General features: G+C 51.9%; 3 protein-coding genes and 1 non-coding gene across 6 annotated transcripts; 1 reads left to right on the forward strand and 3 right to left on the reverse strand.

The window, feature by feature from the left end:
- Positions 1-906: 906 nt before the first annotated feature.
- Positions 907-1,013, reverse strand: LOC148093839 (U6 spliceosomal RNA). The gene has a single exon (XR_015714172.1). It is a non-coding gene; the product is annotated as a U6 spliceosomal RNA (small nuclear RNA).
- A 9,898-nt stretch (positions 1,014-10,911) lies between these two features.
- Positions 10,912-13,913, forward strand: CD63 (CD63 molecule). Its single transcript, XM_016214388.2, has 7 exons — positions 10,912-10,988; positions 12,400-12,588; positions 12,761-12,835; positions 12,914-13,009; positions 13,116-13,256; positions 13,511-13,594; positions 13,757-13,913. Exons 1-7 carry the CDS (start codon positions 10,923-10,925, stop codon positions 13,820-13,822), a joined length of 717 nt encoding a protein of 238 aa, XP_016069874.2. The 5' UTR covers positions 10,912-10,922; the 3' UTR covers positions 13,823-13,913.
- A 769-nt stretch (positions 13,914-14,682) lies between these two features.
- RDH5 (retinol dehydrogenase 5) lies at positions 14,683-18,714 on the reverse strand. Its single transcript, XM_016214387.2, has 5 exons — positions 18,114-18,714; positions 17,189-17,516; positions 16,764-17,022; positions 15,301-15,464; positions 14,683-15,027 (listed from the first exon to the last, which is right to left on the reverse strand). Exons 2-5 carry the CDS (start codon positions 17,496-17,498, stop codon positions 14,804-14,806), a joined length of 957 nt encoding a protein of 318 aa, XP_016069873.2. The 5' UTR covers positions 17,499-17,516; positions 18,114-18,714; the 3' UTR covers positions 14,683-14,803.
- A 133-nt stretch (positions 18,715-18,847) lies between these two features.
- Positions 18,848-22,513, reverse strand: BLOC1S1 (biogenesis of lysosomal organelles complex 1 subunit 1). 3 transcript variants are annotated; one of them, XM_087814628.1, is made up of 5 exons: positions 22,371-22,430; positions 21,986-22,152; positions 21,570-21,642; positions 19,364-19,496; positions 18,848-19,087 (listed from the first exon to the last, which is right to left on the reverse strand). In XM_087814628.1, exons 2-5 carry the CDS (start codon positions 22,035-22,037, stop codon positions 18,977-18,979), a joined length of 369 nt encoding a protein of 122 aa, XP_087670754.1. In that variant the 5' UTR covers positions 22,038-22,152; positions 22,371-22,430; the 3' UTR covers positions 18,848-18,976. The 3 variants fall into 3 exon arrangements, with proteins under 3 accessions (XP_087670754.1, XP_016069875.1, XP_016069876.1); XM_016214389.2 differs by lacking the exon at positions 21,986-22,152 and having other exon boundaries at positions 18,851-19,087; positions 22,371-22,513; XM_016214390.2 differs by lacking the exons at positions 21,986-22,152; positions 22,371-22,430 and adding an exon at positions 22,268-22,313 and having other exon boundaries at positions 18,853-19,087.
- Between the last annotated feature and the right edge of the window lie 3,594 nt (positions 22,514-26,107).

Genomic DNA, 26,107 nt, shown 5'->3' on the forward strand with positions numbered 1-26,107 from the left:
GAGAGATAAGAAGACAGACTCCTGAGGGGAGGAGAGACAGCACAGTGACAAGAGTCAGCTTTATTGTGAGCGTGGAGAGCCTGAGGGGGACGACCCAGAGATTTTGAGCCCACATGAGCCCTAGCTACCAAGGGAAGCCCAAAGAAGATGTTTAAAGAAGCCATGGAGGAGAGCCTCAGGCTGTCTCGCTGGGGGAATTCGAAAGAGAGAGATGACGGTTAGCCAGGGAGACCAGCAGTCAGAGGACAGGGAGAGTCTGAGAAGGTGGAGAGGTGGTTTGGAAGCCCTGAGACCAGAGGAAGACGTAGAGCTGGGAAAAGTTCATGAGCTTGAAATTGAGGCTTGTAAGGATAAGGTAATCAGCAGGCTGGAGGAGGCGGGAACTGAGGGCCACTGAGGGTGGGATGGGAGGGAGCAGGGGTGAAGACCGCTATGCTTGCAGAGGAATCTGGATCTCTGGACTCCTGGCTAGACTTTTGGATCTGCAGGGACTTAGAAATCTGAGAAGGCGCTAGTAGTTTTAGGTGTAAGAGTAAGAGAGAGGTCTGCCCTCAGATGTCTGAATTGGAGACAGCAAGTTGTAAAGGGAGAAACCCAGATATGGGACTAGTCCTAGTCTTCAAGTGTGACCCTGGATCACACTTGTCCTACAGCTAGAAGGCAGAGTAAAAAATTGCCAAGGCACTAAAATACTCCTGAAGTACTTAACTTTTGGTTCTGAATACCTCTTCCCAGACCTCAGTTTCTCCAGGCTTTTTTTTTTAATTTTATTTTTGTTTAAAATATTACAGATGTCCCTTTTTCTCCCCAATGACCCGTTCCACCCCGTCCCTTCCCCCTCCCCAGTCCCTCTCCCCACCATTGTCCATGTCCTTGGGTTGTGCATATATGCATATAAATTCTTTGAAAAATATGGAACGCTTCACAAATTTGCGTGTCATCCTTGCTCAGGGGCCATGCTAATCTTCTCTGTATCGTTCCAATTTTAGTATATGTGCTGTCGAAGCGAGCACTCCAGGCTTCTTTTTTTTTTTTTAAATATCTTTATTGATTTCAGAGAGAGGAGGGGAGAGGGAGAGAGAGATAGAAACATCAGTGATGAGAGAGTCATTGATTGGCTGCCCCCTGCATGTCCCCTATTGGGGATTGAGCCTACAACCCAAGCATGTGCCCTGACCGGGAATCGAACTGCCATCTCCTGGATCCTAGGTTGATGCTCAACCACTGAGCCTCGCCCGGCCGGGCTCCAGGCTTATTTCTTGAGTCTACAGTCATGGAGGTCAATAGACAACAAATAGATTGAAAATGTTCGGGAGACTGGATCTTGCTAGTTTCCTGGCATACATAATGTTTATTGAACTAATGGAAGAACATTATTGGGTTTGTCAGGCAGAATAGAGAAACACTGGTTTCCTCTCTGGACTAGAGCCCAATTCAGTGTCTTAATATTGTCTTGATGGAGCATTAGGTATAAGGACAGAGTTGGACTGGGGAGCTGGAGTGGAATGAAAGAATAAACTGGGAGTCCAGGTGTGAGGGTAGAAGGTCAGGTAGGGTTTAGGAGGACCATGCTGGGGAGCTATGAAGAGATTATACATTTTTATGGAGCACAGAAACTAAAACTGTAGCAGAATGGCCCGTGTGGCTCAGCAATTGAGTATTGACCTAGGATCCAGGAGATCGAGGTTCGATTCCTGGTCAGGGCACAGGTTGCGGGCTCCGTCCTCAGTTAGGGGCATGCAGGAGGCAGCTGATCAATGACTCTTTCATCACTGATGTTTCTATCTCTCTCTCTCCCTCTGCTCTGTCTTCCTCTTTCTGAAATCAATAAAGACATATTAAAAAAAACTGAAAAAACAAAACAAAACATGTATCTAGTGGTAGGTCTGTGAAAGACGCAAAGATAAATAAGGTAGCCCCTTTCCTCAGGGAACATATAGACTAGACAAGACACTAAGTAAACAGTACTGGCCAAAACTCCATGCCAATGCCTCCTTGCTATCTCCATCTGGAAGTCACAAGGCAACTCAAACATCATAGGTTAAATAAGATAAATAGAGAACTCATTTTCTCCCTCTAAAATATGTCCCCTTCCTGATATTTTTCATTTTTAGTGAATGACAATCATCCAGGCCATAAATCTGGACGTAGCCTTCATTTTCGTTCTCTCTCTTTTAAAAATGTTTATTTATTAATTTTAGAGAGCAAGAGAAAGGGGGGAGGGAGAGACATCAATTTATTGTTTCACTTATTTATGTATTCATTGGTTGACTACTGTATGTGCCCTGAGTGGGGATCAAACCTGCAACCTTGACACATTGGGAGGGTGTTCTAACCAACTTAACTTACCCGGCCAGGCCTCATTTTCTTTCTCTTGATCATCGATTATCTCTGAGTCTTTGTACAAATTGTTTCCTCTTTCAAGAACAACTCCCTCTCCTACTTTCACCAGTCCCGTCCCCCCCCCCCCCCCCCCAGTCTCTTGGCCATATTCATTTTTTGCTCAGGGCAGAGGAGATTTTAGACATGTCCTCCAGGAGTCCATTTCTGACCCCCAAGTCTACAGCAGATGCTCCTCCTAGCTCATCTGCATCATTCTGTGTGAGTATGGGGGTTAATCACAAAGCTTCTAGACTAGAACTAGACTGCCTGGTTTCAAGTCCCTGCTTTCCCCCTTTTCTGACTGTGTGAACTTGGCTTTATACTTCAGATTCCTCATCTATAAGATGGTGAAAACAATATTGTACCTATTCCAGAAGGTTAAAAAGATGAACTTCCTGACACACAGTTCCAAATGAGCTCATTAGTCATTGCCGTTACCCCAACTTACCACCTTACTGTTTTCACCGAAGTATTCTATTAACTGCTTTGAGTAAATAATGAACGAACCCTGTGACTGAATCTGGTCAGAGCTCGCTTGGGAAGAGAAAACTGTATGTATGGTCATGAGGAGTTATGGGTACCTGCCAAATACCAGAGAACAAGAGTCAGGCACAATTGACACAGAGAAGATTTCCACCTCCTGGTTTCCTCCCCAAGGGGTCCGAGACCGCGCTTAATCCAATAAATAGGGAAGACTGCCACCTGGTGGTAGAATCTGGAATTTTCATTTCTTGGAGGTGGGACCGAAAGCTTTTTTTGTTTGTTTTTGTTTGTTTTTTCTTTTTGTAGTGAATACTTCACATATTTTCACTTTCGATTTCTAGTCCAAGGAGTTCTATATCATAATGCATTAAATCGTGTTCGTCTCTCCCTAGACCCAGTCCCGAGGAGCGAGCCTGGCTGCCCTTACGGAAGAGTTGGGAGAGATCTGAACATTTAGATCTTTCCTGTCCCAATACCCGCCAACCAGGGTTTGGGGCCCCGCCCACTGTCCTGGACTCCCTGGCAACTGTGTTCCTGCCTTTTGGGTGCCGCTCTTCCTGCGTTACCCAAGCAACAGTTCAGGCCCGCCTCCTTCAAGGTCCTGACTGGTTCATAGGAAATGTGGGTCGGGGCCTAAGGGAGGCATTGCGGTTTGAAGAGCGTGAGCTGCTGGCAGAGAAGCTGGGGGGTGTCAGTGGGAGGGAATGAGCTTTCAGGAGCTGCTGAAGGAAAGAGGGGCTTGTGTAGCCCCCGGTAGAGCGTCCATTACATCCTCAGGAAGAAGTACTGCAGGCCCTGGGTGCCAGTCACCAGGGTTCGGACCGGAGACCCCCTGGACCACTCTCAGAGCTGACCCCGGGAACGGGGAACCACTGCTTTCCTTAACCCTTTCCACACAGGCCACCCTCAGCCCGCTACTCCCGCACCCAAACTGCCTGTGCATCCGAGCTGGACTAAATGGGGAGGAACTCAGAATCCCTAGTTCTCTCTCTTCTCCATTTTTCCTCCTAAAAGCCCTATTTTTAGGGTCAGTGGACTCAATCCTAGGCATGTCAAGTCTTTCCAAGGAGGGGATGGGCTGGGTCATTGAGAAGCAGCTGAGGGAAGGGGGCTTCCCTCCAAGGCTTGCTTTCGCCCCTTCCCCCCAGCATAAGCCTCTGGGAGTGTGGTGCGGAGAGGGAGTCTATCCTGGGCTGAGGGTGTTCTCTTGGTGGAATGGACCTCTTCCAGGTCTCTGCCCGCAAACCCTGACACCGCCCACCCCCACCCCCGCAGAGGACCTCACTGTAATTACCATATTCTCCACACCACATTCTAAACTGTATAATTATCCTGCCTAGATCCGCCCTGTTACCAAGGCCCTCGAAGAAAAGTTGGAGGTTGGGAGGAGGGAGTTTGTGTTTGGGGAGAGCTGGGATACAAGTGGGGAGTTCCAAGAATCATTTGGAGTCACATCTTCCTTTGCCTCTGTCTCCCAGAAGACACACCCACCCCATCACTTTCCATTTATCCTCTTAGGGTACGCCCAGCCTTCCAATTCTTTTCCACCTTCACTCTCCACTCCCCAGGCCTCCCCACCTTTGCTTGTCTTTCTCACCTACTACTCCCTCTCCAGGCCTCAGCTGGGGTGCCGCTTGGGGGCATCAGCCAAAGCTGGCCCCGTTGACCAGTTATGCCGGCACGAGGCACCACTATTCCAGCTGCTGGTCAAGAAAAGGAGGGGTCTGTGTACAATGTCTACTTCTTCAAGGACCTCAAAACACTGGCAGATCTGCTGACGCCAGAGGTAACAAAGCATGACCTGGGCTGCCAGGTGAGGGGAACTGTTGGGAAGCAGAGGGGAGCTGGAGATAAGAATGTTCAGAGGGAATTCAGTATCCAGAAGAGAGCACAGGGCAGTGAAGGTCAAGGTTGTTGCCAGATGAGGGGTATGTGTGTGACCCTCTTCCATTCAAACCCTGCCTCACCTCCTCCTCCCCAGGTCCCTGAGCTACAAAACCACATTCATGGGGAGGAGTCCAACAGTTGAGAAGAGCCTGAGTGAATACCCCCAAGGCCTGCGGTGCCCTGCTGCACCACCCCGCTACCTGTCAGAGTGACCCCCAGCATCCAGTGCTTCTCTTTGTCATAGCCCTCAGCACACTGCATTTTTAAATCTGTGTTCACAGATTGTAATCACCTTAAAGGCGGGTCATGCCTTACTCATTTCTGTATAGTCCCAGTGCCTGGCATGTTTAGGCTTTCAGTAAATAGCCGAATGAATGAATAAATGAATGAGTGAATGAATGAATTCTTCCTCAAACCCCTGGTTAGGCAGATGTGCTGTTCTTAACCACCCTGCCCCTGCATTGCCTCTTTCTTGTTTCTCTCCTGTTCATCTCTGCTCCTTCCCAGGAGAAAACTTAGTTGTGTAGGTCTGTGACTCTCAGTGGAGACAGCTGTACTCCTGAGCTGGTCCTGGGCCAGAACCACACAGCAGCTGAGCTCCTGGTCCTGGCTGTATACTAGGAGGCCATGGGCTGGAGCTGCCTACCCTGCTCAGTCACCAGCAGGGCATCTAGATTGACCCTGTTGATAATAGTGACAATGGCTGGGAGGCAGCTGGGACAGGAGCCAGGCAAGGATGGGGAGAACAAGGGGCCAGAAGTCATGGGGTGGGGTCCCAAGGAGTAGGGAAAGGAAAAGGGCAAGAAGGGGGGCAGAACACTGAAGACTGAGCCTGGCAGTGGAGGGTGGGGCCTGGTGGGGCTGGAACTAGAGCTTGAAACTGGGTCTCGGCTGAAGGGAAGTTGGGCAGGAGGGGCCAAAGGAGGCCAGATTGTTGCTCTCAACCCTTTCCCTGGCAACCTTAAAGGGGGTGGAGGTGGAGTCTAGATATTTCTCAAAGCAAAATCACTTTAATTCCCATGAGTCTAAAAACAGGATATGATAAAGCTTTTATTATTATTATTATTATTAATATATCTTTATTGATTTCAGAGAGAGGAAGGGAGGAGAGAGAGAAACATCAGTGATGAAGAGTCATTGATTGGCTGCCTCCTGCACACCCTCTGCCAGGGATCAAGCTCGAAATCCGGGCATGTGCCCTGACCAGGAACAGAACCTCCATCTCCTGGATCATAAATTGATGCTCAACTGCTGAGCCACGCCTGGCCGGGCTGCTTTTATTCTTCTTAATGTAACTAAACTGATCCCTTCATTTCTTCTATGCTCCTCACATCCATCCTGTGAGGTGAGGAAGGAGTGGCTTTCCTCCTGCCTGACAGGCTCAGGGAGGGTTAGAGTTTAGCAAAGCCACCCCACCTGGTGCGTGAGGGTCAGAACCTGTCTTGCACCAGGGCTTCTGACTCGGGGCGCTTCTTGCTGGTGGTGTGCGCGGTGCACTGGGCACTGGAGTTTGTGTGCCAAGACCCTGGTTCTCCCCCTCAGGTTGCCTCTGAGTGAGTGGCTTAATCTCTCCAAGCCTAACTTTCCTTGAAGCAAGGATGTCAGGTGACGATGGCAGTGATGATGTTCTCCTGGGTACCACGGTGCGCTCGGTGACCTAGTCTTGCCTGGACAGCTGGGGGAAGTCAGAGCTGGAAACCACAGTGACTCCACCAACCAGTACCTCAGTGGTGCTGTCCCCACAGAGCCAGTGTGGGGTATCTTCCTCTTGGGGCTGCTCTCAGCCCTGGTGCTCATCAGGATCTATCACTGACTCTCTGTGGAGCCTGTGCTGGGGTGGTCCATGGACTTTTCTACCAGCAGGACCTGCAGAGCCATAGGTTTTGATCTAACCCTGTAGTCTGGGGGCTGCCATCAAGCACTCATGCTTTCTCATATCCAAAACTGGGGACTCTAAGATTTAAATCTCAAGCCCCTAACTCACACCCAACCTCTTGATGTTAAGATTTAGCCACTATGCTTCCTCCTCCCCTCCCCTCCTCTCCCTTCCCTTCCCCTCCCCAGTGAGATGGCCTTCATGCAGATGCAGCCTTCCTTTTCTTTCTTTCTCCCATCCCAGTCTCCTTCTCTTCCTTTTCCCCACCCGTCCCTCATGTCTATGTTCACCTCTCATGTCCCCCAAATTTTCCCAAGTCTTCCACCCTCCTCTATTCTCTCCTCTCTCTCCTCACCCCTCTTCCAACTTTCTTCAGCCCTTCTCTTCCTTTCTCTTTCCTCCTTTCCTTTTCCATGCCACACCCTCCTCAGTCTCACAGGTGGCAGTTCTGAATTCATGGGCCTGTCCTATCAGGGCACCTGTGAAAGATATTTTGGGAACAACTGAATCTCATTTCTGAGCAGCCCCCTCTCAATGGGGCCCTGCTGAGTGGAGAAGAGAAGTTGTCTGGGCTCCTTGTATGGATGTGGGCTTTAGGAGGCCTCGGGCACTGGCTACAGGCTGTTTTGCATTGCATTGGCTCTGGCCAATGCCTATGTGCTCTCAGGTGGCACTCCCTTCACTTGGAACACCTGTGGGCATAATGCCCTCCTGCTGGCCTTGGGTGGAGGGGTGGTAGAGCCTGGAGAACTGCCTGGCTCTGCTCTGTGGGGAGGAGCAAGGGTACCCCTCTGAGTCATCTGGGACTCTTCTTACTTCCTCTCCCCATCCCACAGGTAAGCAGTCACCCAGTCCTTTAATTTGCCTCTGAAATGCCCCCTCAGATTTTCTTCCTCTTTGTGGTTCCAGCCTTCATCAGCTCCCGACTGGACGATAGCAGTGATGTCCCGGCTTTCTTCCAGTACACCTGACATTCATTCCTCCTCATTTCAATGTAGGCCCAATGCCAAGATAGTTCACTCTTTTGATAACTCTCCACCACTTCGCACTGCCTTTGAAACATACCCAACATAGCCTTTTGCGTTCTCAATAGTCTTATCACTTAGGCTGTCTTCTTTGTGCTTTGCCTAGTGTATTCCAAAGCAAATTACGGACATGATATTTCTCCCTTGAATATTTTATTTTATTATTATTATTTTTTAAAATATATCTTTATTGATTTCAGAGAGAGGAAAGGAGAGGGAGAGACAGAGACAGAAACATCAATGAGGAGAGAGTCATTGATCAAGCCCGCAACTGGGCATGTGCCCTGACCGCCTGGATCCTAGGCCGATGCTTAACCGCTGAGCCATGCCCGGCAGGGCTCCCTTGAATATTTTATTTTTTTAAAATATATCTTTATTGATTTCAGAGAGAGGAAAGGAGAGGGAGAGAGAGAGATAGAAACATCAATGATGAGAGAGTCATTGATCGAGCCTGCATGTGCCCTGACTGGGAATCAAACCCCGATCGCCTGGATCCTAGGTCGATGCTCAACCGCTGAGCCACGCCCAGCTGGGCTCCCTTGAATATTTTAGTACGTGTCTTTAAAAAAAAAAAAGAGTAGCCTTGGTTTGTGTAGCTCAGTAGGCTGGGCGTCATCCCGTGCACTGAAAGGTTGCCCGTTCGATTCCTGGTCAGGGCACATGCCCAGGTTTCGGGCTTGATCCCTGGTAGGGGGAGCAGGAGGCAGCTGATAGATGTTCTGCTTCCACATCGATGTTTCTCTCTCTCCCACTCTCTCTTCCTCTCTTTCTAAAAGATCAATAAAAAAATATATTTTAAAAAGGGTAATTTTCCTATATAATCATCCTATCATTGCAGCTAACAAAAATGTTTTCTCACGCCTAATTCTCAGCTTATATTCAAATTTCCCCAGTTGTTCCCAAAATATCTTTCACAGTTTGTCCAAAGAGTCAATCAAAGAAGCATTATACCTGGTTGTTATGTGTCTAAAGTTTCTTAATCTTGACTTTAGGCCACCTTCCTTCCAGTCCATCTTTCACCACTTCCTTCCTGAGGCCTTTAAGCCATCCAATCCCAACTTGCCATGGAGTTGTAAACTATTCTTTTTTTACACTTGGCCCTTTCCTTGTCCCTGGAATTGAGAGCTTGCTCCTTCTCTAGAGTCACTTTGGAAAGCACCACCCACCTCTGTGAAGTCCTTTCTTTTTCTTTTTCCTTCCTGGGCTGAGGCATCACCTGTCCCTCTCCCTGAGCTCATCCAGCTGCCACCAGGTTTCTGCCTCTGTTCACAGTGAGGCTTGGTTGCGCCTGCTGGTAGAGGGCAGAGCTACAGTCCTGCCCGCCCTCGCTGTCCTCCCACCCCTGTGCCTAACGTGCTTGGCATCTAGAGGCAGCAAAAACCAAACAAACAAAAAACACCCCTCGAATACCTCTTTCTTCAGCATCTTCAATCCTCCTCCACAGCCTGCCTGCTGTGGTAACAGCACAGAAAGGTCCCCAGTAGGCTTGGTGTGTCTAGCTGGAAGGTTGTGATCCTGGAAACTGGTGCCCAGCCCAGCCCACATCTCCTTCCTTTTGCTCTTACAGTTTCTTTCCGTCTCTGTGTACACTCACCAAGACTCAGGAAGTGGTTCTTGAGGCAAGACCCTAGGAACCTGAGGGGTGGGGCCCAGGCTGGGGGAGTGGCAATGTGCTGGCTGGTTCTGTCCTGGGCCCTTTCACACAGCTCCTTCTGGGGATCCCATGGCACAGATGGGAGGGTGGCAGCTTGAGCCTGTCACCTCCCCTTCTAGCCCTCACCTGGCTTTGCCCTGTAGGATAAGAAGGGCTGTCTGCTAGGATGGGATGTGAAATCCAGGGGATATGCGCTACGTCTGCTTTAGTGTCCATCCCCCCGCCTCTGCCGGACAGGCTGACCCAGGAGTGGTGGGAACGCAGGCCTTGTCAGTGCCTTCCCAGAGGGAAGGGGCCCGCCTCTGGAGGATCATGACAGGCTGTGTGGAACGGCCTGGAGAAGGGTTTCCTCTCCTCCTCAGCGCTCTGCTCAGGAGCCGGAGAAATGGAGAAGGGATAACGGAGGGGAACAGGAACACCCACTCTCGAATGTTGGGGGACTCCCAGGGTGTGCGGCTGGGGACTTTCCGGAAGTGTTTATTCTAGTCCCACCCGGTCCCAGGGAGCCAACAGCACTGCAGTCGGGGATGGAGTGAATAGAGATGCAGCCCTCGGAGGCAGGGGGACCTGGGTGGAGGACAAGGGTGCCTCTGGCCGACCATCCTGTCACCGGCCTCAGCTCCTCCGGCCAGGGCACTCATCCCAGCTTTGGCTCTCACTCACCTCCTCTGCCTCCCTGAGCCGGAGAGAAGCGGGCGGCGCTCCGACCCGCTGCCCTCCTACCCCGGTTGGCACGGGGTGGGGCGCCAGAAGGTCCTAGGCACCCTGAGGTCCGGCCCCTGGCGCCCTCCCTCGGCCGGGGTTGGGCGCTGCCCTCCGGGTGGGGTCCACGTGGCCTGACCCAGCGTGGGGCTCGGCCCTCCCTCGGCGGCCGGGTGACTCAGGCCGCAGCTGTTCCCGCGTCACATGAGGGAGGCCGGCGGCCACTCGCGGGGAGGGGGCTGGGGCTGAGGCCAGGGCGGGGCCGCGGGCGGGCGGGCCGGCGGGGCCGCGCCGGGGCGCCGCTAGAGAGCCAGTGAGCGGCGGCAGGAGAGCAGCGCGCAGCCTCCAGGAGCCCAGGTGAGGCGGCGGCCGGCCCGCCGGGGCTGGGGTCGCTGGCGGCCCCTTCCTCCGGGTGTGCCCGGCCGCCGAAGACCCGCCGCGCTCCCTGCCGCGCCAGGGCCCTGGCAACTTTGCAACTTTTGAAAAGTTCCAGAGGCCCGGGCGGGGCGGGGCGCGGTGGGGGTGCCGGCCGCACCTCTCTTTTTTGGGGGTGGTCAGAGCGCAGGGTAGTGACCCGCGGTCGGGCTTGGGCTGAGGACCGTTTTGGGAACTGGCCTGGGGGGAGGGGTGTTTAAAGCCTGGGGCTCGCGCCCCTGCCCGCGCCCTCGGGCCTGTCCCGGGCGCGGCGCGGGGGGCTGGCCCTCGCTGCGCGGCCGTCGCCCCCACCCCTCTCGGGCCGGGAGCGGAGGGGGCTGGGAGACGTGGATGTGTCCGCGGGTTTCCGGGTGGGCGGGGCCGGGAATGGGGGCCGAGCTGGGAAGGCTTCGAGGGCCGGCAGGGAGCGCGGAAACCGAGGGCCCCCTCGGCCTGTTCTAACCCCCCTGCCCTCCCGTCCGGCCCAGGCCCGGCAGCCATGGCGGTGGAAGGAGGAATGAAATGTGTCAAGCTCTTGCACTACATTTTTCTGCTGGCCTTTTGCGTGAGTGGGGTGGGGAGGTGGAGGGGGCGCGCTGGCAGGGTGCGGGGAGACCTGGCTTCGGAGTGTGAGGGCTGAGGAACCAAGAATGAAGGCAGCTGGAGACCAGCTGTGGAAGGAAACCCCAGGAACGGCCGAAGGCGGCACGGCCACCGCCTCCTCCAGCCTTTAGGGACCTCTGAGGCTGGTATGGGTGAGAATGGTCAGCGTGGATGCCCAGCACCCTCACCCTTACCCCTCCTGGTCCTTCCTGTCTGGTGACCCAACCACTTGTGATAGAGGTAGTGGGGCAACCAGCCAACGGCTGATGCTATCACCTCAATTTGCTCCTGCCTTGGGCTCCTGCCTTGAGAGGCCACTGTTTGTCCAGGGAGAGGCACACCACTCTTTTTTTTTTTAATTTTTCATTTATTGATTTTAGAGAGAGAGAGGAGGGGGGTAGAGAGAGAAACATTGATTTGTTGTTCCACTTATTTATGCATTCATTGGTTGTTTCTTTTATATGCCCTGACCAGGAATCAAACCCGCAGCCTGGCTAGGACTTGGGGCACACCACTCTTTTTTTTTTCTTTTTTGGTTAATACTCACCCGAGGATATTTTTTTCCATTGCTTTCAGAGAGAGTGGGCGGGGGGGGGGGGGACCATCACTGTGAGAGAGACACATCGATTGGTTGCCTCCCACATATACCCCCACCAGGGCGAGGGATTAAGCCTGCAACTAAGGCACGTGACCTTGACCAGAATCAAACCTGAGACCCTTTAGTCCACCGGCTGACGCTCTAACCACTGAGTCAAACCAGCTAGGGCTTTCCATTAATTTTTAGAGAGAGTGGAAGGGAGGGAGGGGGAGAGAGAGAGAGAGAAACATCGATGTGAGAGAGACACGTTGATGGGTTGCTTCCTGCACGTGCCCTGACCGAACCTGCAATCCAGGTACATGCCCTTGACTGGGAATTGAACCTGCAACCCTTCGTTGCAGGTTCAGGTAGATTGTAAGCATGCAGGCTGACAATCTACCATTTAGCCACACCGGCCAGGGCAAGGGCATATCACTCTGAACACCGTCTCCTCCCTGGCCTAGCTGGCCCAAGGAACCCTATTCAGAGCTGATGGGGAAGAGTTGGGCATGGAGGACAGAGAGAGGGAAGTTTTAGAAGCCCATGAGGCCCCTAGGAAGCAGTACTCTTGGTTAGGAATATGTGCCCTGGGGTCAAGTCTTTCTGGGAACTTCTCTTTTTGCATTTGATCAAACTGTGGGCAAGGATGGGTCATCCTCCTCCCCCACAGTCAAGTTTCCTGGAGGCGTGAGAATCTCTTTCCAGGATGGGGTCAGGTCGACTACTGGGCGCACCCGTTGCCCTCCACCATGATGGGTTGTGGATCTGGCCTAATCCTGACCTGCTCTCTTCGCAGGCCTGTGCAGTGGGACTGATCGCTGTGGGTATAGGGGCCCAGTATGTCCTGAGTCAGACTATCAGCCAAGGGGCCACTCCTGGCTCCGTGTTGCCTGTGGTCATCATTGCAGTGGGTGCCTTCCTCTTCCTGGTGGCCATTGTGGGCTGCTGTGGCGCCTGCAAGGAGAACTACTGTCTTATGATCACAGTGAGTGGGCTGTGGTGCCAGTGTGGGTGTGTGGGACTTCTGGAAGGTCACTTCTGTGGAGGGGGCTCAGGAGGTGGGTAGGTAAGGAAAACCAGTCCTAGAGACTGGCTGGGCCACAGCAGGCCCCTCTTACCTAGACTCCAAACCTGACTCCTTTCCTTTGTGCCTGCAGTTTGTCATCTTCCTGTCTCTTATTGTGCTGGTGGAGGTGGCCGCAGCCATTGCTGCCTATGTGTTTAGAAACAAGGTAAGCAAGAATAAGGGGAGAGCCTTACCTCTAAGGCCTGGTTGCCCTGAATCTTGACCTCAACTTCTCTACTCTCAGGTGATGTCAGAATTTAATAAGGACTTCCAGCAGCAGATGAAGAATTATCCCAAACAGAACCAGACAGTTTTTATCCTGGACAGGTTGCAGAAAAAAGTGAGTGGGGTTGCTGGGACCAAGGGTAATAGGGGAAGAAGATTCTCACCTCCATATTGAAGGTGGAGGTTCACTTAACCTCTCCCATATCTCTCTTCTCCCCCAGTTCAGGTGCTGCGGGGCGGCTAACTACACAGATTGGGAGACCATCCCTCTTGAGCCGAAGGGCCGTGTCCCTGACTCCTGCTGCATCAATGTCACTCAGAACTGTGGGATTAATTTCAAAGTGAATGAAATCCATACCGAGGTAGGGAGGAGGCTGAGATGAGATAGCAGGGGACTTAGGAAACTTGGGAAATGTTTCAAGAGGTGAGAGGAACCAGGGATGGATGTGGAGAGGGTTGGGGCTTTGAGAAGTTGGGGATCAGGGATGGGGAGGGGATCTGGGAATACTAGGGGTCAAGTGAAAGGTACCAAGGGTGGCAGAGAGACAGATGACATGGGGAGGTGGGTGGGAAGATTCTGATGGTATTCTTGCCTTGTTTGCCTGCCACCTTTCAGGGCTGTGTGGAGAAGATTGGGGTCTGGCTGAGGAGCAATGTGCTGGTGGTGGCTGCAGCAGCCCTGGGCATTGCCTTTGTGGAGGTGAGAGGTGCTCTTGGGACTCATTTTAGGGCATCTGGGGAGTAGGGGGTAGTGGGCAGGAGGTACTCGTCTGAGGAGGTGAGCCCTGGGTGTGTTTGGGGTCTCCTGGGTGGTTGAGGGGACCTTGCCTTTCTGACTCCTCTCACCCCCCCTTCCTTCTAGATCCTGGGAATTGTCTTTGCCTGCTGCCTTGTGAGGAGTATCCAAAGTGGCTATGAAGTGATGTAGGGAATCTGGTCTTTTTTGCCCCTCATCTGGGAGAGTAGGGTAGTCTACTCCACATTTTTCAATTAAACGGATTATTTTTTCAGACCGAAAAGGCAGTTTGTCTTGAGTGATACTTTCTTTTCTCTCCTCATCCATGTTCCTGTACTCTAGGACCTTATTCTACTTGCACCTCCAGGAAAGAAAGGCCTGTTTTGGGGGATGTTTGGGAAAGGTGTTAGTTGGTCTTGCCTTGGAAACGGGGATTGGGAGGAGGCTGTGGCCCACTGCCCTCCCTGCCTCCTAGTTTTGTGCCGCCAGGCTCAGTGCTGCAACGTTCGTGAAGCCATCTCCTGCAGAAATCAAAAGGAGTCCCCAGAAAGGTCCAACGTGGGAGAGGCCTGCCCACATCTACCATGTCCAACTCAGAGCCCAGCAACTCCCCAGCCCAGGGGCCTGGCTCCTTAGGGTGGTGATAAGTTGCTCTGACATCTGTGTGGCCAGTGTCATCCTTCTTGACTTAGATCAGATAATAGAGAATTTAAGTGGGTACTGCCTTTTCTTCATGGAAACCACCCAGCCTAGACATGACCCCTCCATACCTCCTACCCTTGCCCCCCAAGAAAAATATGTAAGGGCCATTCCCACTCCAAACACCGAATTACAGTATTACTCCTTGTAGAAAATAAGGGAAATGTCCAATAGTGCCCTCTGGTGGCCATTTAGGTGCAGCTTTAAAGACACCTAGAGACCGCAAGACAGCCCTCTCGTGTCCTCCAGTGGGTACTAGTCATGCAGGCACTGAACAGGCTGAGACCCTGGGCAGTAAGTCAGTGAAGGATAGTTAGCACTTAAATGGAGCACCTTCATTTATGCCCAACTACTTATTTTAAAAACACAATTTATTGAGCACCTATTTTGTGCCAGGCACCAGGTAGTACCAGCGTGGGGACAGAAATAAAAGTTCTTGTATTTGAAGAACAACCTCTTGCTGGAAGGCTGGATTCAGTAGACTGCCTGGGCAGGCTTGGGAAGAACCCAGGTGAGCACAGCATCCACCAGGCTGGCTGGCAGGTAGGAGGCTGGCAGCCAGAGCAGCTTGGCGTCCCAGCCTGGGCTGTAGCGGGTTCTGGGGTGACGAGCAGTCAGGGCATGCTCCAGGCACCTGCTCACCTTGGTCAGGTCCGGGTCACAGATCAGGTTCATGACATGCTGATGCACTTTCAGGTCTGAGGCCCAGGGGGTAATTGTAATCAGTGTCCCTGTCCCACTGCAGCCCATCTCAGGCCCTCTTCTGGGTCTTGGGGCTTGTTGCCCAGCCGTGGTGAGAGGGATCCTTAGTCCCATTTGTGGAATGGGCAGGCTCCACATGGCCTGGGTGTTCCATAGCATCCGGTTCACCCTCACCCACCCCCTGACTGCGCTGCCTACTTCCTCCCTGCTGGTGCAGGACTGACCTTTCTGGCACTTTCATTTCCCCCTACATGGGCCCAGCTACTCACACTTGGTAAGGAAGGCATCCCCATAGTGTGCCTGTGTGGCTGGAGGCAGCCGTGCCCAGCAGGTCTTCAGAGTGTTCTCCAAACTCTCCAGATTTGTCACGGGGGTTCGGAAGAAGCCAGGCTCCACGATGGAGACATGTACTCCAAAAGGAGCCATGTCCCGCCTGGAGTGGGGGCAGAGGGAACCTTCTGGGTTCTTGCCCTTATAGGGAGGGGATGTTCAGGGACTTGGGTGGGAGGCTAAGACAGGAAAGTTAGGCCAGGGACAGGGGTCCTGACAGTAAGGGATACCCTGCTGCCCTGGGATGAGGGGCAAGTGGAGACAGATGGAGGGAGGTTTGTTTTCACTTGTATTCTCTTCTACGGCCTAGAGCAGGGGCCTAGGTAGTAAATATTTTCAGTACTGCAAGACTAAAAATTAATATTCTGTAGGTACTTATATAACCATTTAAAAATGTAAAAACCGTTAATGGCTTATAGGCGGCTGGCCAGATCTGGCCTGAGAACCACAGTTTGCCAACTCCAGACCTAGAAGAACCCCATTTCCTAGCTCCCAAAACACAGGGTTGAGCCCTGAGTGCTGGATATGAAGAGGTAGACTGGTATTTGCTGGGAGAAAAGTGGGGATATATCTGGCCACCCTAGCACTGATGCAGAAATCCAAGTATAAAGAATTCAGGCCCTAGCCTTGGCCGGTGTGGCTCAGTTGCTTGGAGCATTGTCTCGTGCACCAAAATGTTGCTGGTTTGATTCCCGGTCAGGGCACATGCCTGGATTTCAGGCTTGATCCCCAGTAGGGGGCGTGCAGGAAGCAGCCTATTGATGCTTTGCTCTCATGTCAATGTTTTCCTTTCTCTCTCAAAAAAAAAAAATCAATAAAAAAAACTTTAAAAAAATTCAGGCCTTGCTCCTGTATCATCCCTGTCAAATTTCTACTGTGCTCTCATGGGACTTCAAACATTACTGTCTGAGGATGAGGGGCAGGAGAACAGAATGACCGAGCTCGGTAGGTGAGCAGTTCCAGTGGTCTTGGTAAGTTATGTTACTCTAAGGGTGTTAATACCTGCCCTGATAAGGTTGCTGGGAGAATTGATAAGAAAATATTATGTAAAAGTACCAGCTCATCATAATAGTTATTAATAACACTAATAATTATGATAGTAGCTTTTTGGGCAGTTTCTGTGTGCCAGGTACTGTTGGGGCTTTACATGTGCCTCATTCACTCACATCACCCATGAGGTTGGTCTTCTCAACCTGACTGAACAGATGAGGAATAAACTGGGGTAAAGGGAACTAACCTATTAAAGTCATAAAGCTCGCATGAGAGGTGGAATTTGAACCCACGAAGTCGAGCCCTACAGTATCTCCTCCAAAGTATTCCATTACATGTTTTAATCATCTCTGCAGGGCAGACACTAACTCTTTTGTGAATGGGCTGGAAGCCCAGGGCCCTGCCCCCTCACCTCAGGCTGTCAGAGAAGGCCTCCAGGCCAAACTTGGAGACACAGTAGCCCCCACCACTGGCTGCCAGGCGACCTAGGACGCTGGTGATGTTGATCACCCGACCTCGGGCCTGCTGCAGTAAAGGTAGCAGGGCAAGGGTGACCCCGATGGGACCCAGTGTGTTAACATTCAGCACCCGTTGGAAGTCATCCCGGCTCAGCCACGGTGTGGGCCCAATGACACCAGCCACACCAGCATTATTCACCAGACCAAAAAGCCCTGTGGGGAGGGGAGACACACTGAGGGTAGGAGAAGGATTCCAATGGTCCCTATCCTCCCTGGGAGGACCTGAGCACTGTTCCTTCCCCTCTCAGTCCCTCTGGTTCCCACAGCCCCCGTGAGTGAAAACCCTAAACCATGTTCCCAGTAGTCCAGACATACTCACCTGTTTCCCCAACATATGTTTCCACCCATTTGGCTGCCCGCTGGACACTCTGGGGATCAGTGACATCTAGGAGGGTGGTGTGGAGGCGGGAGGAGGCTACCCGCTGTAGGTCCTCTGCCCCTGAGGGGGTCAGGCAGCTGGCAAGGACTCGGAAGCCTCTCTGGTCCAGCCTCAGTGCCAGAAGCCGCCCAAAGCCAGAGTCACAGCCAGTGATGAAGACGAAGGCATCACTGGGGGGCAGGCTCTGCCGGTCCCTGAGCAACCACAGTGCTGCCCAGAGTAAGACTCCCAGCAGTAGAGGCAGCCACATGGCCAGAGCCCAAGTGATCTGCAGGTAGAAGCCAAGGCTGGGCAATAAAACTTGTGTAGTTTACTCTGGCCCTCAAGCCCTTGCCCCTTATAGCCTCACTAGCTAGAAGTCTCTGGTCCGAGCATTTTGAAAAATTATCTACTTGGCAGATAAATGGCCAATTATACCTCATTTAGGCAAAGCAAGGATCTGGGCAGATCCTATATTTGTGGGTAACTTAATGAAAACCAGATAAGCTGGTCCTGAGTGCAGCCCAGCTGCGTGGGAGAAGATCTTCTAGTTTGCTGTCACCTTTTCTCTCCTTCTAAACCAGGGACATCTGAACTCTCTAAATGTAAGCTTGGCCTTGTTTTAGGAAACATACACAGGGCAAAGAACCCTGCATTCCAGTCCTGGTGGCCCCAAACTTGCTGTGGGATGCTGAGCATCTCACTGTATCTGAACCTGTTTTCTCATCTGTCAAGGGGGACTAACACCCACCACGCCCACTGGGGAGCTTAGAGGATCAAAAGGGAGAAAGTGTAAGGAAGCACGTTAAAAGCTTCAGGCTCTGATTTGTCAACACATGCAATATCTTGCTTCTCCTAGCACCCCAGCTCCCAGCACCCTGCTTACCTCCTCTGGGGAAAGCTAGCAGGTACTACAACAGCGGAAGCTTCTTCTTTTGCTCCGTTTGAGAGATTTTGCTCCCAGCCTCCCCTGGCTCCCACACGAGCTACAGCTAAGGCCAAAGTCCTTGGTGGGTGGACTGGGAGGCGGAGTCAGGGAAGCTGAAGCCCGTGGGCTGAAGCCAGGGCTTGGCATAGACCAGGCGTGCCCAGATCCCCTGCTTGGCTATCTTTTCCAGCTGGGGATCCTGACCACCCCTGTCATAGACTCCCAGGAGGAGGGATCTATCAAGTATGACAGCTGCTCCTCTCTGTTGGTGACCTTGTACCTGTCATTCCTCCTCCTTCCCAGCCCCGAAGTGCCCCCATGCCCAAGAGTTAATCTTCCACTTGGTCCAGACTCATGACACGGCTTAGCACCAAGCTGAGAGAGGCCATGAGCACGTGGAGAGGCAGAGTGCCAGAGCCCAGACCAGACCTGATCCCTGTCTTATTTCTCCTTTGCAGGAAACAGAAGTCCTGAGTTAGGATGCTTGGGGCAGGGCCCCTACTGGGACCTTCTCTGGGGAGGAATAGGAAACTCCTGACCTCTTCTTACCCAACAAGCACCTTCACCAGGCTGGAGAAGGAAAAGAGTGTTGGGACAGTAAGAGGAAGCTAGTTCCACTCTCTACCCAAAAGGTGCCTGTCCCTTAGGGAAACAGTCTTTGACCCTTCCACTTCCACCCACCATACTGAGCTAGTGCTCCTTGAAATGTACTGCAGAAAAATGGAGGCTTGTGTTTTATTTGTGGCCTGTTCAGCCTCCCTCCTGCCCCATGGGGAGGTGAGTATAGGAGTGTAGGAGTGAGGTAGAGGGGAGGGAGGGGGTTAGGACGGAGCAGACTGCAGCTGTCCTTTATAGACGTATTCCAGGGCGGTGGCAATGGTGCGCATGTCCATCTCAATGCTCCGAGCCCAGTTCTCCACATCGCCAATTTCCTGAGAAGGGGAGAAGGTGGGAGTCCTCAAATCAGGGTGGGCAGAGTGTAGCTGTAGTGGATGAATGGGGTACTTTCCACCAATCCCCTACAAAGGGCTTTGCTCCAACCCACCAACTACTTTTACCTCTTTCTCTAGCCTCTCTGAAACTGGGGCCATAGATGGGGTTTCTGGGGCCATCCCCACTTCTACTTTAATCCCAGGCCTGAGGTGACCCTACTGAAGGCAGTCAGTGGAGGCCCAGATGGGGAGGGGGATGCAGGGAGTGTGGCCCACCTTGAGTGCCTGGTTGAAGTTCTCCACCATCCCGATCCATTGGCCTGTCTGCTTGGCAAATTGGGCAGCTTGGACCTGGAGGGTCTTCACCTCATGGTCCAGCTTTCTCTGGTTCATGTAGGCCTGGGCCACACTAGAGATTGGAGGAGAGAGGAGATCAACTCACCCAACTGGTGGGGGTGGTCTCCAGGCCTAATATCCCACTGTAAGAGTGGGAGGCCAGCCAGGGGTCAGGCTGGGGACAACTTTGTGACTTTGACCATTCCTGGATGTGATGCAAACAAAACCAGTACATGCAAATGAACCCAGCTTCTTCCTCCCATTCTCAGGATTCCCAGGAGACCCTAGCTGGGAGCTGACTAGAAATATACCATCTCCTATCCCCCAAAGGAGTCCTGAAGCTGGGTAGGGGAAGCGAGGGCTAACCTGGTAGGGATATCCCTGAATAAGAAGCTGGAAAGAAAAGGGGGGAGCTGGGAAAATCTGGCAGCAGGGACACATCTGGCAGCAATTGGAAGCCCAGGGATCTGTGCAAGAAGTTGGGCTGCTCCCTGAATCTGGGGTGGGATGGGAAAGCAATCCCCTCTCCAGGAACACAGAGTCGAGAGTAGATCTCCCAGGGACTTCTTCTTGGCTTTCAGTCTCTCTCCCAACCCTTCTCCTTTTGCCCACACAAATGAATGAACACACATGTACACTTTCTCCCTTCCTTATGCTCTATGCAATAGTTTTTTTCTCCTCAACCAAGGTGCTGGCTGCAGTTACCATTACTGCCAAGAGGTTGGTATCCTCAATTCTCTGCCTGTCTTAGTCCCCCTAAGCCTTCTGCAATAATTGTGCAAAATTGTTCTCTCTTATTGGCTGAATCTCTCACTCTCCACCCCAAAGCTCTAGGTCAGCTGGGAGACTCCACATCCGGTGCCCCCACCCACTGGAATCTGTGGGGGCTGGAGGGGGCACGAGGTTGGGGGAGTGGAGAGTGGGAAGGACACCTGATGGGGCTGAGATAGACAGGGCCTTTGTGTTCCTTTCTGGGGAATGAGAGGAGCCGTGGGCAGCAGCACAAAACCCTTTCTAATCTGGCTTTGGCTTAGCTGCCCTCTGAACTGAAAATGGGGTGGCCCCTAGCAAAGGAAGAAGACAGGGAGAAGCCTGGGCCAACTTCACAGCAGAGCCAGGAGGCGCCTATGTGGGAGGGAGGAGAGGGGGTGGACCCTGTCCCCTCTCTATGGGGACAGCTGGGCCACAGTAGGGGGTGGTGTAGGAGCTGAAACAGTAAGAGTAAGGGGCTCTCAATGTTTCAAGATTCCTCTGGGAGTTCCTGAAATCCCATTTTTTCCTGTTTCTCTCCTGCTTTCCATTATTCATACTGAGTGAAGGGAGAGGCCTGGAGGGGAGGGAGATCAGAGGCCCAGACCACAGCCTTGTCTTCCCCTAATCTTCCCCAGAAATGAGTAATGAAGACTACAGCCCCTGTGTGGCTCACTTGGGTGACTCAGTCTCTGGAGTCACAACTAAGCTATTCTACTTGCCCTGGGGTGGAAGGCATCATATTGCCCCCTTTCTTCTAACAGCCAGCCAGCCAGCCTATCAAATCATCATCTCTGCACTCTCCTGGGTGACTCAGGGTCAAGAGACAGTATTCTTTGCTCCTTCCCAAGTTTTTGATTGTTACTGGCATTCTCATTTAGGATTGGAGCAGAGGGTGATCCCTGGAGACCCAGAAGGAAGGGCAGAGACAGCCTGGCTCTGCTGTAGCTACTGGCATAGGTTCTGCCCTCACCCTCACCAGCTGTGCCATCTCTTTCCTGCCAGCTGCTCCCCAGGCCTGCCAGAGGGTGGGAAGTGGAGGAGAAGGTAGTAAGCTGTGGTGAAGGAGGGCACCCTCCCTCCCACCAAAGTGACAGCTGGACTTGGAGGGGTGGAAGGAGGTGGGCAGATGGCATAAAGTTGTGAACACCAGGGAAGTTATTATGGGGAGGGGGAAATCTGGCTGCTTCTCAAACCACTGCAGCTGCTCCTCCCTGCCCAGTGTTATGGGTCAGAGCTGACTCAAGTTTCTCTCCATAAACTTAAACTGGGTTGGGGGAAGGTAGGGGAATGAGTGGAACATCTCATCCCTTCAAGAGCAATGTGCCGGCTGGACCTTGCCTGTTCCTAAGCTTGGGGGTGGGGGCAGCTGGTATTGATGGGAAGAGGTTCATACCCCACATTGAGGTGATCCACCAAAGCTTCTGTCAGGCAGGTCGCTGCAGTGATAGCCTCTCGCCTCCTCTTCTCTGGGGGGAGGGGGAAAGGGGTTGGAGTGGCGACTTGGTTTTTTGAGGAGTGGTGCTGAAGGTTTCCCACCTATTCATTACTATTCTGCTAGTTATGGGAACATCTCAACTAACCTCAGAGTGCCAGAGCTGAAAAGGACTTTGCCAAACACAAACACCTTTCATTCTAGAGGTTAGGAAACTGGTGCCTTGAGAGGGGAAGCGACTTGCCTAGGGGACGCTAACGAGTCAGTGCCAACATTCAGGACCCCAGACTCCCAGGCACTCTTTTCCCACTTTCTTGGCCTAAGAACTGGTAACTCTGGGATCCTAAGCCCAGGTTTAGGAAACAAGCGCCCCACACCTGTTTCGGTGGTGTCAGGCCTCCAAGAATCCCATCTTTGTCGGGTCCCCATCACCCTCCTCCCTTCAGGAGCGTCCTTTCCTCTTCCAGGATGAGAGGCTGTCTGGACCAATCGGCACAGCGTTCCACGGGCAGGGGGCGGGACTAAGCGGCCAGAGAGCCGGAGCCTAGGGGCGTTCCCGAGGGGGGGGGATGGGTGTTGCTAACGGGACTCGAGCCCATCGGCAAGGGGCGGGGATTTCCAAAAAAGCCCCCCCACCCCCACCCGACGCCCGTACCCACCAGCCCGCGCCCTTCCCTGGATCTGGGCCATTACTCGAGGTCCAGGCTCCGGGCTGAGGCTAGGCCCGGCAGGAGAGAAAACGCAGACACGATCTCGGCTCACCCTGCAGCTCCTTGCGTTCATTCTGCTTAGTCTGGTGTTCCTTCAGCAGGCGGGACAGCATGGTCGCGTCGGGCTGGGGGCTGGGAGGCTGGACACGCCCGATGCCCGCAGACCCTCGGAGCCCCACCGCTCTCCTCTCTCAGCTCCCGGGAGGCCAGGGTCATGTGACCGCTCTGTCACGTGAGACAGGGACCCGCCCCCTTTTTTGAGCCAAGGTTGGCAGGTAGTGAAGATCTTGGCTGGGAAGAAAGGGAACAGTAGAGGGTTGGGGGCAGGTGAGCTCTTGTCTTTATTGGGAGTTCACTCTTTGGTGAGTGTTGGGAGAAGTTTTCTTTAGCACTCATATTGCAGAGCCAACTTTTAACATTTCTTTTGGATCTAGTCTCGCGTGTGTGTGTGTGTGTGGGGGGGGGGGCGGGGTGGGGGTGGGGTTGTGGCGGGAGGGAGGTTGATGTTGCCAGGCTGTCCATCACGGTTTGGTTGTTGCCAGAGCAGAGGCTCCCTAGACTCATTGAAATTCTTTTCCTTTCTTGCCTTTCCCTCCTGGCAGCTCTGGCCGGTTCTCAGTTCTCAGCTCCTTCCTTCTAGGAGGGGCCGCTTTCTTTTCTTTTCCAGCCCTCTCTCTTCTCACCACGGCCGAGGTCCCTCAGCACTGGGTGATCATTGTAGAGACGCAGCATCTTCCGCACCTCAAGTGGCCTCCTAGGGAGCGTTGCCAATTTGATGGCTATGTGCGGTAATGTGCAAATGCATCTCTGTCCTTCTGTGGTCAGGGAATGTGAACCCATTTCAGTCTTACCAGAAGAATAAATACTCCTGTCAAAGTAAAAGGTAAATTATATAACACCTCTTTGAACTAAGAAAAATGCTTCTGGGATTAACTCCAAGGAGAAAAAATGATAAACATCACCAACATATTCTTGCTATTGCCACAGTCTCTCTTCGTGCACCATGCACTGACATGATGGGAAATTGCTTACCCACTCTGGATTTGAGTTTTTCCTTAATAAAATAAGGAGACTGGATTAAAACAGTGAGTCTCAGCCCTGGCTAAACAGACTCACCTGGGGAAGTTTTAAAAAATTCCCTGGCCCTAGACTAATTAATTAAATCTCTGAGGAGTGGAGCCCAGGCATAAGTATTTTTTAAAAAGTTGTTCAGGCCCAGCAGGGCATGGCTCAGAGGTTGAGCATTGACCTAGGATCCAGGAGATCGCAGTTCGATCCCAGGTTGCAGGTTCAATCACCAGTCGGGGGTGATCGACGATGCCTCTCTTGTCCTTGATGTTTCTATCTCTTCCTCTCGCTCTCCCTTCCTCTCTCTGAAATCTGTCTATATCTATCTATCTATCTATCTATCTATCTATCTATCTATCTATCTATCTATCTATCTATCTATCATCTATCTATCTATCTATCTATCTATCTAATCATCTATCTATCTATCTATCTATCATCTATCTATCTGTCATCTATCATCTAAGTTATTCAGGCAATTCTAAAATGCATTGAAGGTTGAGAATCACTGGACTAAACCATATCTGAAGCTATTTCCAACTTTGGCATTTTCTCATTTTGTGATTCAGTTACATAGTTGAAAATTGACTTTATCACATCTACTTGCAGAGGAAGGAGAAATGGGTGCTGACTGAATTAGAATAAGACATCCTTTTTGAATTTTCTGAGGAAGAGTTGAGGATTACTGATTGCTTGATTCCTTCAGCTATTTGCAGAGTAGCATCTTAAATCCTGGGAGTTGTGTGACCATCAAAGGATTAGTGAGTGAAATGGTTAAATGGTAGCATAAAGCAGAACCTTAAGTGCCAAAATAAAAATTCTGAATAAAAGTGTTGGAGCCTGGCTGGGTGTGGCTCAGCGGTTGAGCATCTACCTGGGATCCAGGAGATCAGAGTTTGATTCCCAGTTGGGGGCGTGCAGGAGGCAGCCCATCAAAAATGACTCTCATCATTCATGTTTCTATCTCTCTCTTTCCCTCTCCCTTCCTTTCTCTGAAATCAATAAAGATTAAAAAAAAAGTTGGATACTGCCCGGCCTTCCTGGCTCAGTGACTGAGCATTGACCTATCAACCAGGAGGTCACAGTTCGATTCCAGTTAGGGCACATGCCCGGGTTTTGGGTTCGATCCCCAGTAGGGGGTGTGCAGGAGGCAGCGGATCAATGACTCTCATTGATGTTTCTATCTCTCTCCCTCTCCCTTCCTCTCTCTGAATGTATGTGTCTATATGTCTATGTGTATGTATGTGTCTCTGCTTATGTGTGTACTATAACTGCTTTTTCCAACATTTCCTGAGTACTTATATGGCTCAAGCACTTTACATGTGTTAATTAATTTAATCCCTAGAACTATCCTGTAAAGTATTATAATTGTCATCTGCAACTTGCAGATGAAGAATCTCAGGTACAGAGTGGTGAAGTAACAGAACTCACAAGAAGTAGAGGCAGAATACAAATCCAGGCTATCTGACTCCAAAGCCTGGATGTAACCACTGCATTATACTGCAGACACCATGGGAGCGACCCCAGGAAGGGAGGCCCTGTCTCTTGTCAATATGCTCTTCCAGCTTGGGCATCAGGTGAAGGGAATCCTGGCAGGGGAGGACTGTTTGGGAAGAGGCTCCTCTCCAGAGAATGGCTGGTCAATAGAAGCGGGAAGACTGAGAGCATCACAGAGCAGCCTCACCCAGTCCTTCCCCACCCCCCCTGGCTCCAGCTTCTAAGTGCAGTGAGCAAGCAAAATAAAGGCAGACTGGAACATGCCTGGTGCCTCACTCCCAGAGCTGTGGAGCCTGGGAAAGAAGGGCAGGGGTTGGAAGGGGGACTTGAGAATGATGACTTAAGGGATGTGAAACAGAGGGCAGGGGCTAATGAGGGGGGTTGGTGTTGGGGGTTTCAGTGGTGAGTCTGTGAATATTAAGAGTAGGCTGACTCAGAGAGAGTGCCAGGCCCATTCTGTATTACCCTCACCCTGCTTGGCACGACCATCTGACATTTTCACAATCAGCATAAAGATTGCCAGTATTCTGCAGACATCAGCCCCGCCCTCTTCTCTGGTGTACTGGCTGTTCCTTTGCCCTAGAGCTGGACAGAGGACATGGGTACCTGTATCTGAAGACTGCAGCTGATCTCTCCAGGGTCATCCTCCAGCTGCTCTTTTTCTGGGTCTTTCTTGCTTACTGTCCAGCCTTAGTTTCTGCTGTTTAAGCTTAGCCCCATTGCCTTTGGTAGAGATAGAGAAAAGCTGTATGCACATCCGGGCAATGAGCCTTGATATCTGAAATCTCTTTCTGCCCACCTCTCCTTACAATGTCCCACCCTGATTATTCTTCCTTAGGATGAATGAATGTAACTCCATGCTCTTTCTCGCCACTCATTTCCCTGTTTTTTTTTTTTGTTTTTTTTTTGAGGTCTCTTTCTGAGTTAGTTTTAATTAGCAAGCTCCAAGCTGACTGACTGGGCGAAACATCAGGAGCCGGAAGCTGCTAAGTTGTTAGGGGCTGGGTGAGGACTGAGGGAGGGCATGGCGTGAGTGGAGAAGGCCTCTCAAACTTGGAAATCTGGTTGGGCTTCAAGAGGGGGGCCGTTGGTGGTGTGGCCAAGTTCCAAATGTTGGCTTGCAGCCAGTGCTCAAAGAAAAGAGGCCCTCAAGACAGTTTAAATGGCTCCCTGTGGGAAGTGACCTCCTAGACCTTCTCCCCAAGATACAAGGGTTTGTCTTAG

Source organism: Miniopterus natalensis, chromosome 2, assembly GCF_054644295.1.
Source record: "Miniopterus natalensis isolate mMinNat1 chromosome 2, mMinNat1.hap1, whole genome shotgun sequence".
NCBI lineage: Eukaryota > Metazoa > Chordata > Mammalia > Chiroptera > Miniopteridae > Miniopterus > Miniopterus natalensis.

Coding starts and splice junctions, on each gene's coding strand:
- CD63 (XM_016214388.2), top strand. CDS start 10,923: ATGGCGGTGGAAGGAGGAATGAAATGTGTCAAGCTCTTGCACTACATT. Junction 12,589..12,760: donor ACTACTGTCTTATGATCACA/GTGAGTGGGCTG, acceptor TTGTGCCTGCAG/TTTGTCATCTTCCTGTCTCT. Junction 13,010..13,115: donor TGGACAGGTTGCAGAAAAAA/GTGAGTGGGGTT, acceptor CTTCTCCCCCAG/TTCAGGTGCTGCGGGGCGGC.
- RDH5 (XM_016214387.2), bottom strand. CDS start 17,498: ATGTGGCTGCCTCTACTGCTGGGAGTCTTACTCTGGGCAGCACTGTGG. Junction 17,023..17,188: donor AACATATGTTGGGGAAACAG/GTGAGTATGTCT, acceptor CCCTCCCCACAG/GGCTTTTTGGTCTGGTGAAT. Junction 15,028..15,300: donor GGATGCCTTCCTTACCAAGT/GTGAGTAGCTGG, acceptor CCTGGGCCTCAG/ACCTGAAAGTGCATCAGCAT.
- BLOC1S1 (XM_016214389.2), bottom strand. CDS start 22,431: ATGCTGTCCCGCCTGCTGAAGGAACACCAGACTAAGCAGAATGAACGC. Junction 21,643..22,370: donor TGAACGCAAGGAGCTGCAGG/GTGAGCCGAGAT, acceptor CCCTCCCCCCAG/AGAAGAGGAGGCGAGAGGCT. Junction 19,497..21,569: donor GTGGATCACCTCAATGTGGG/GTATGAACCTCT, acceptor TCCAATCTCTAG/TGTGGCCCAGGCCTACATGA.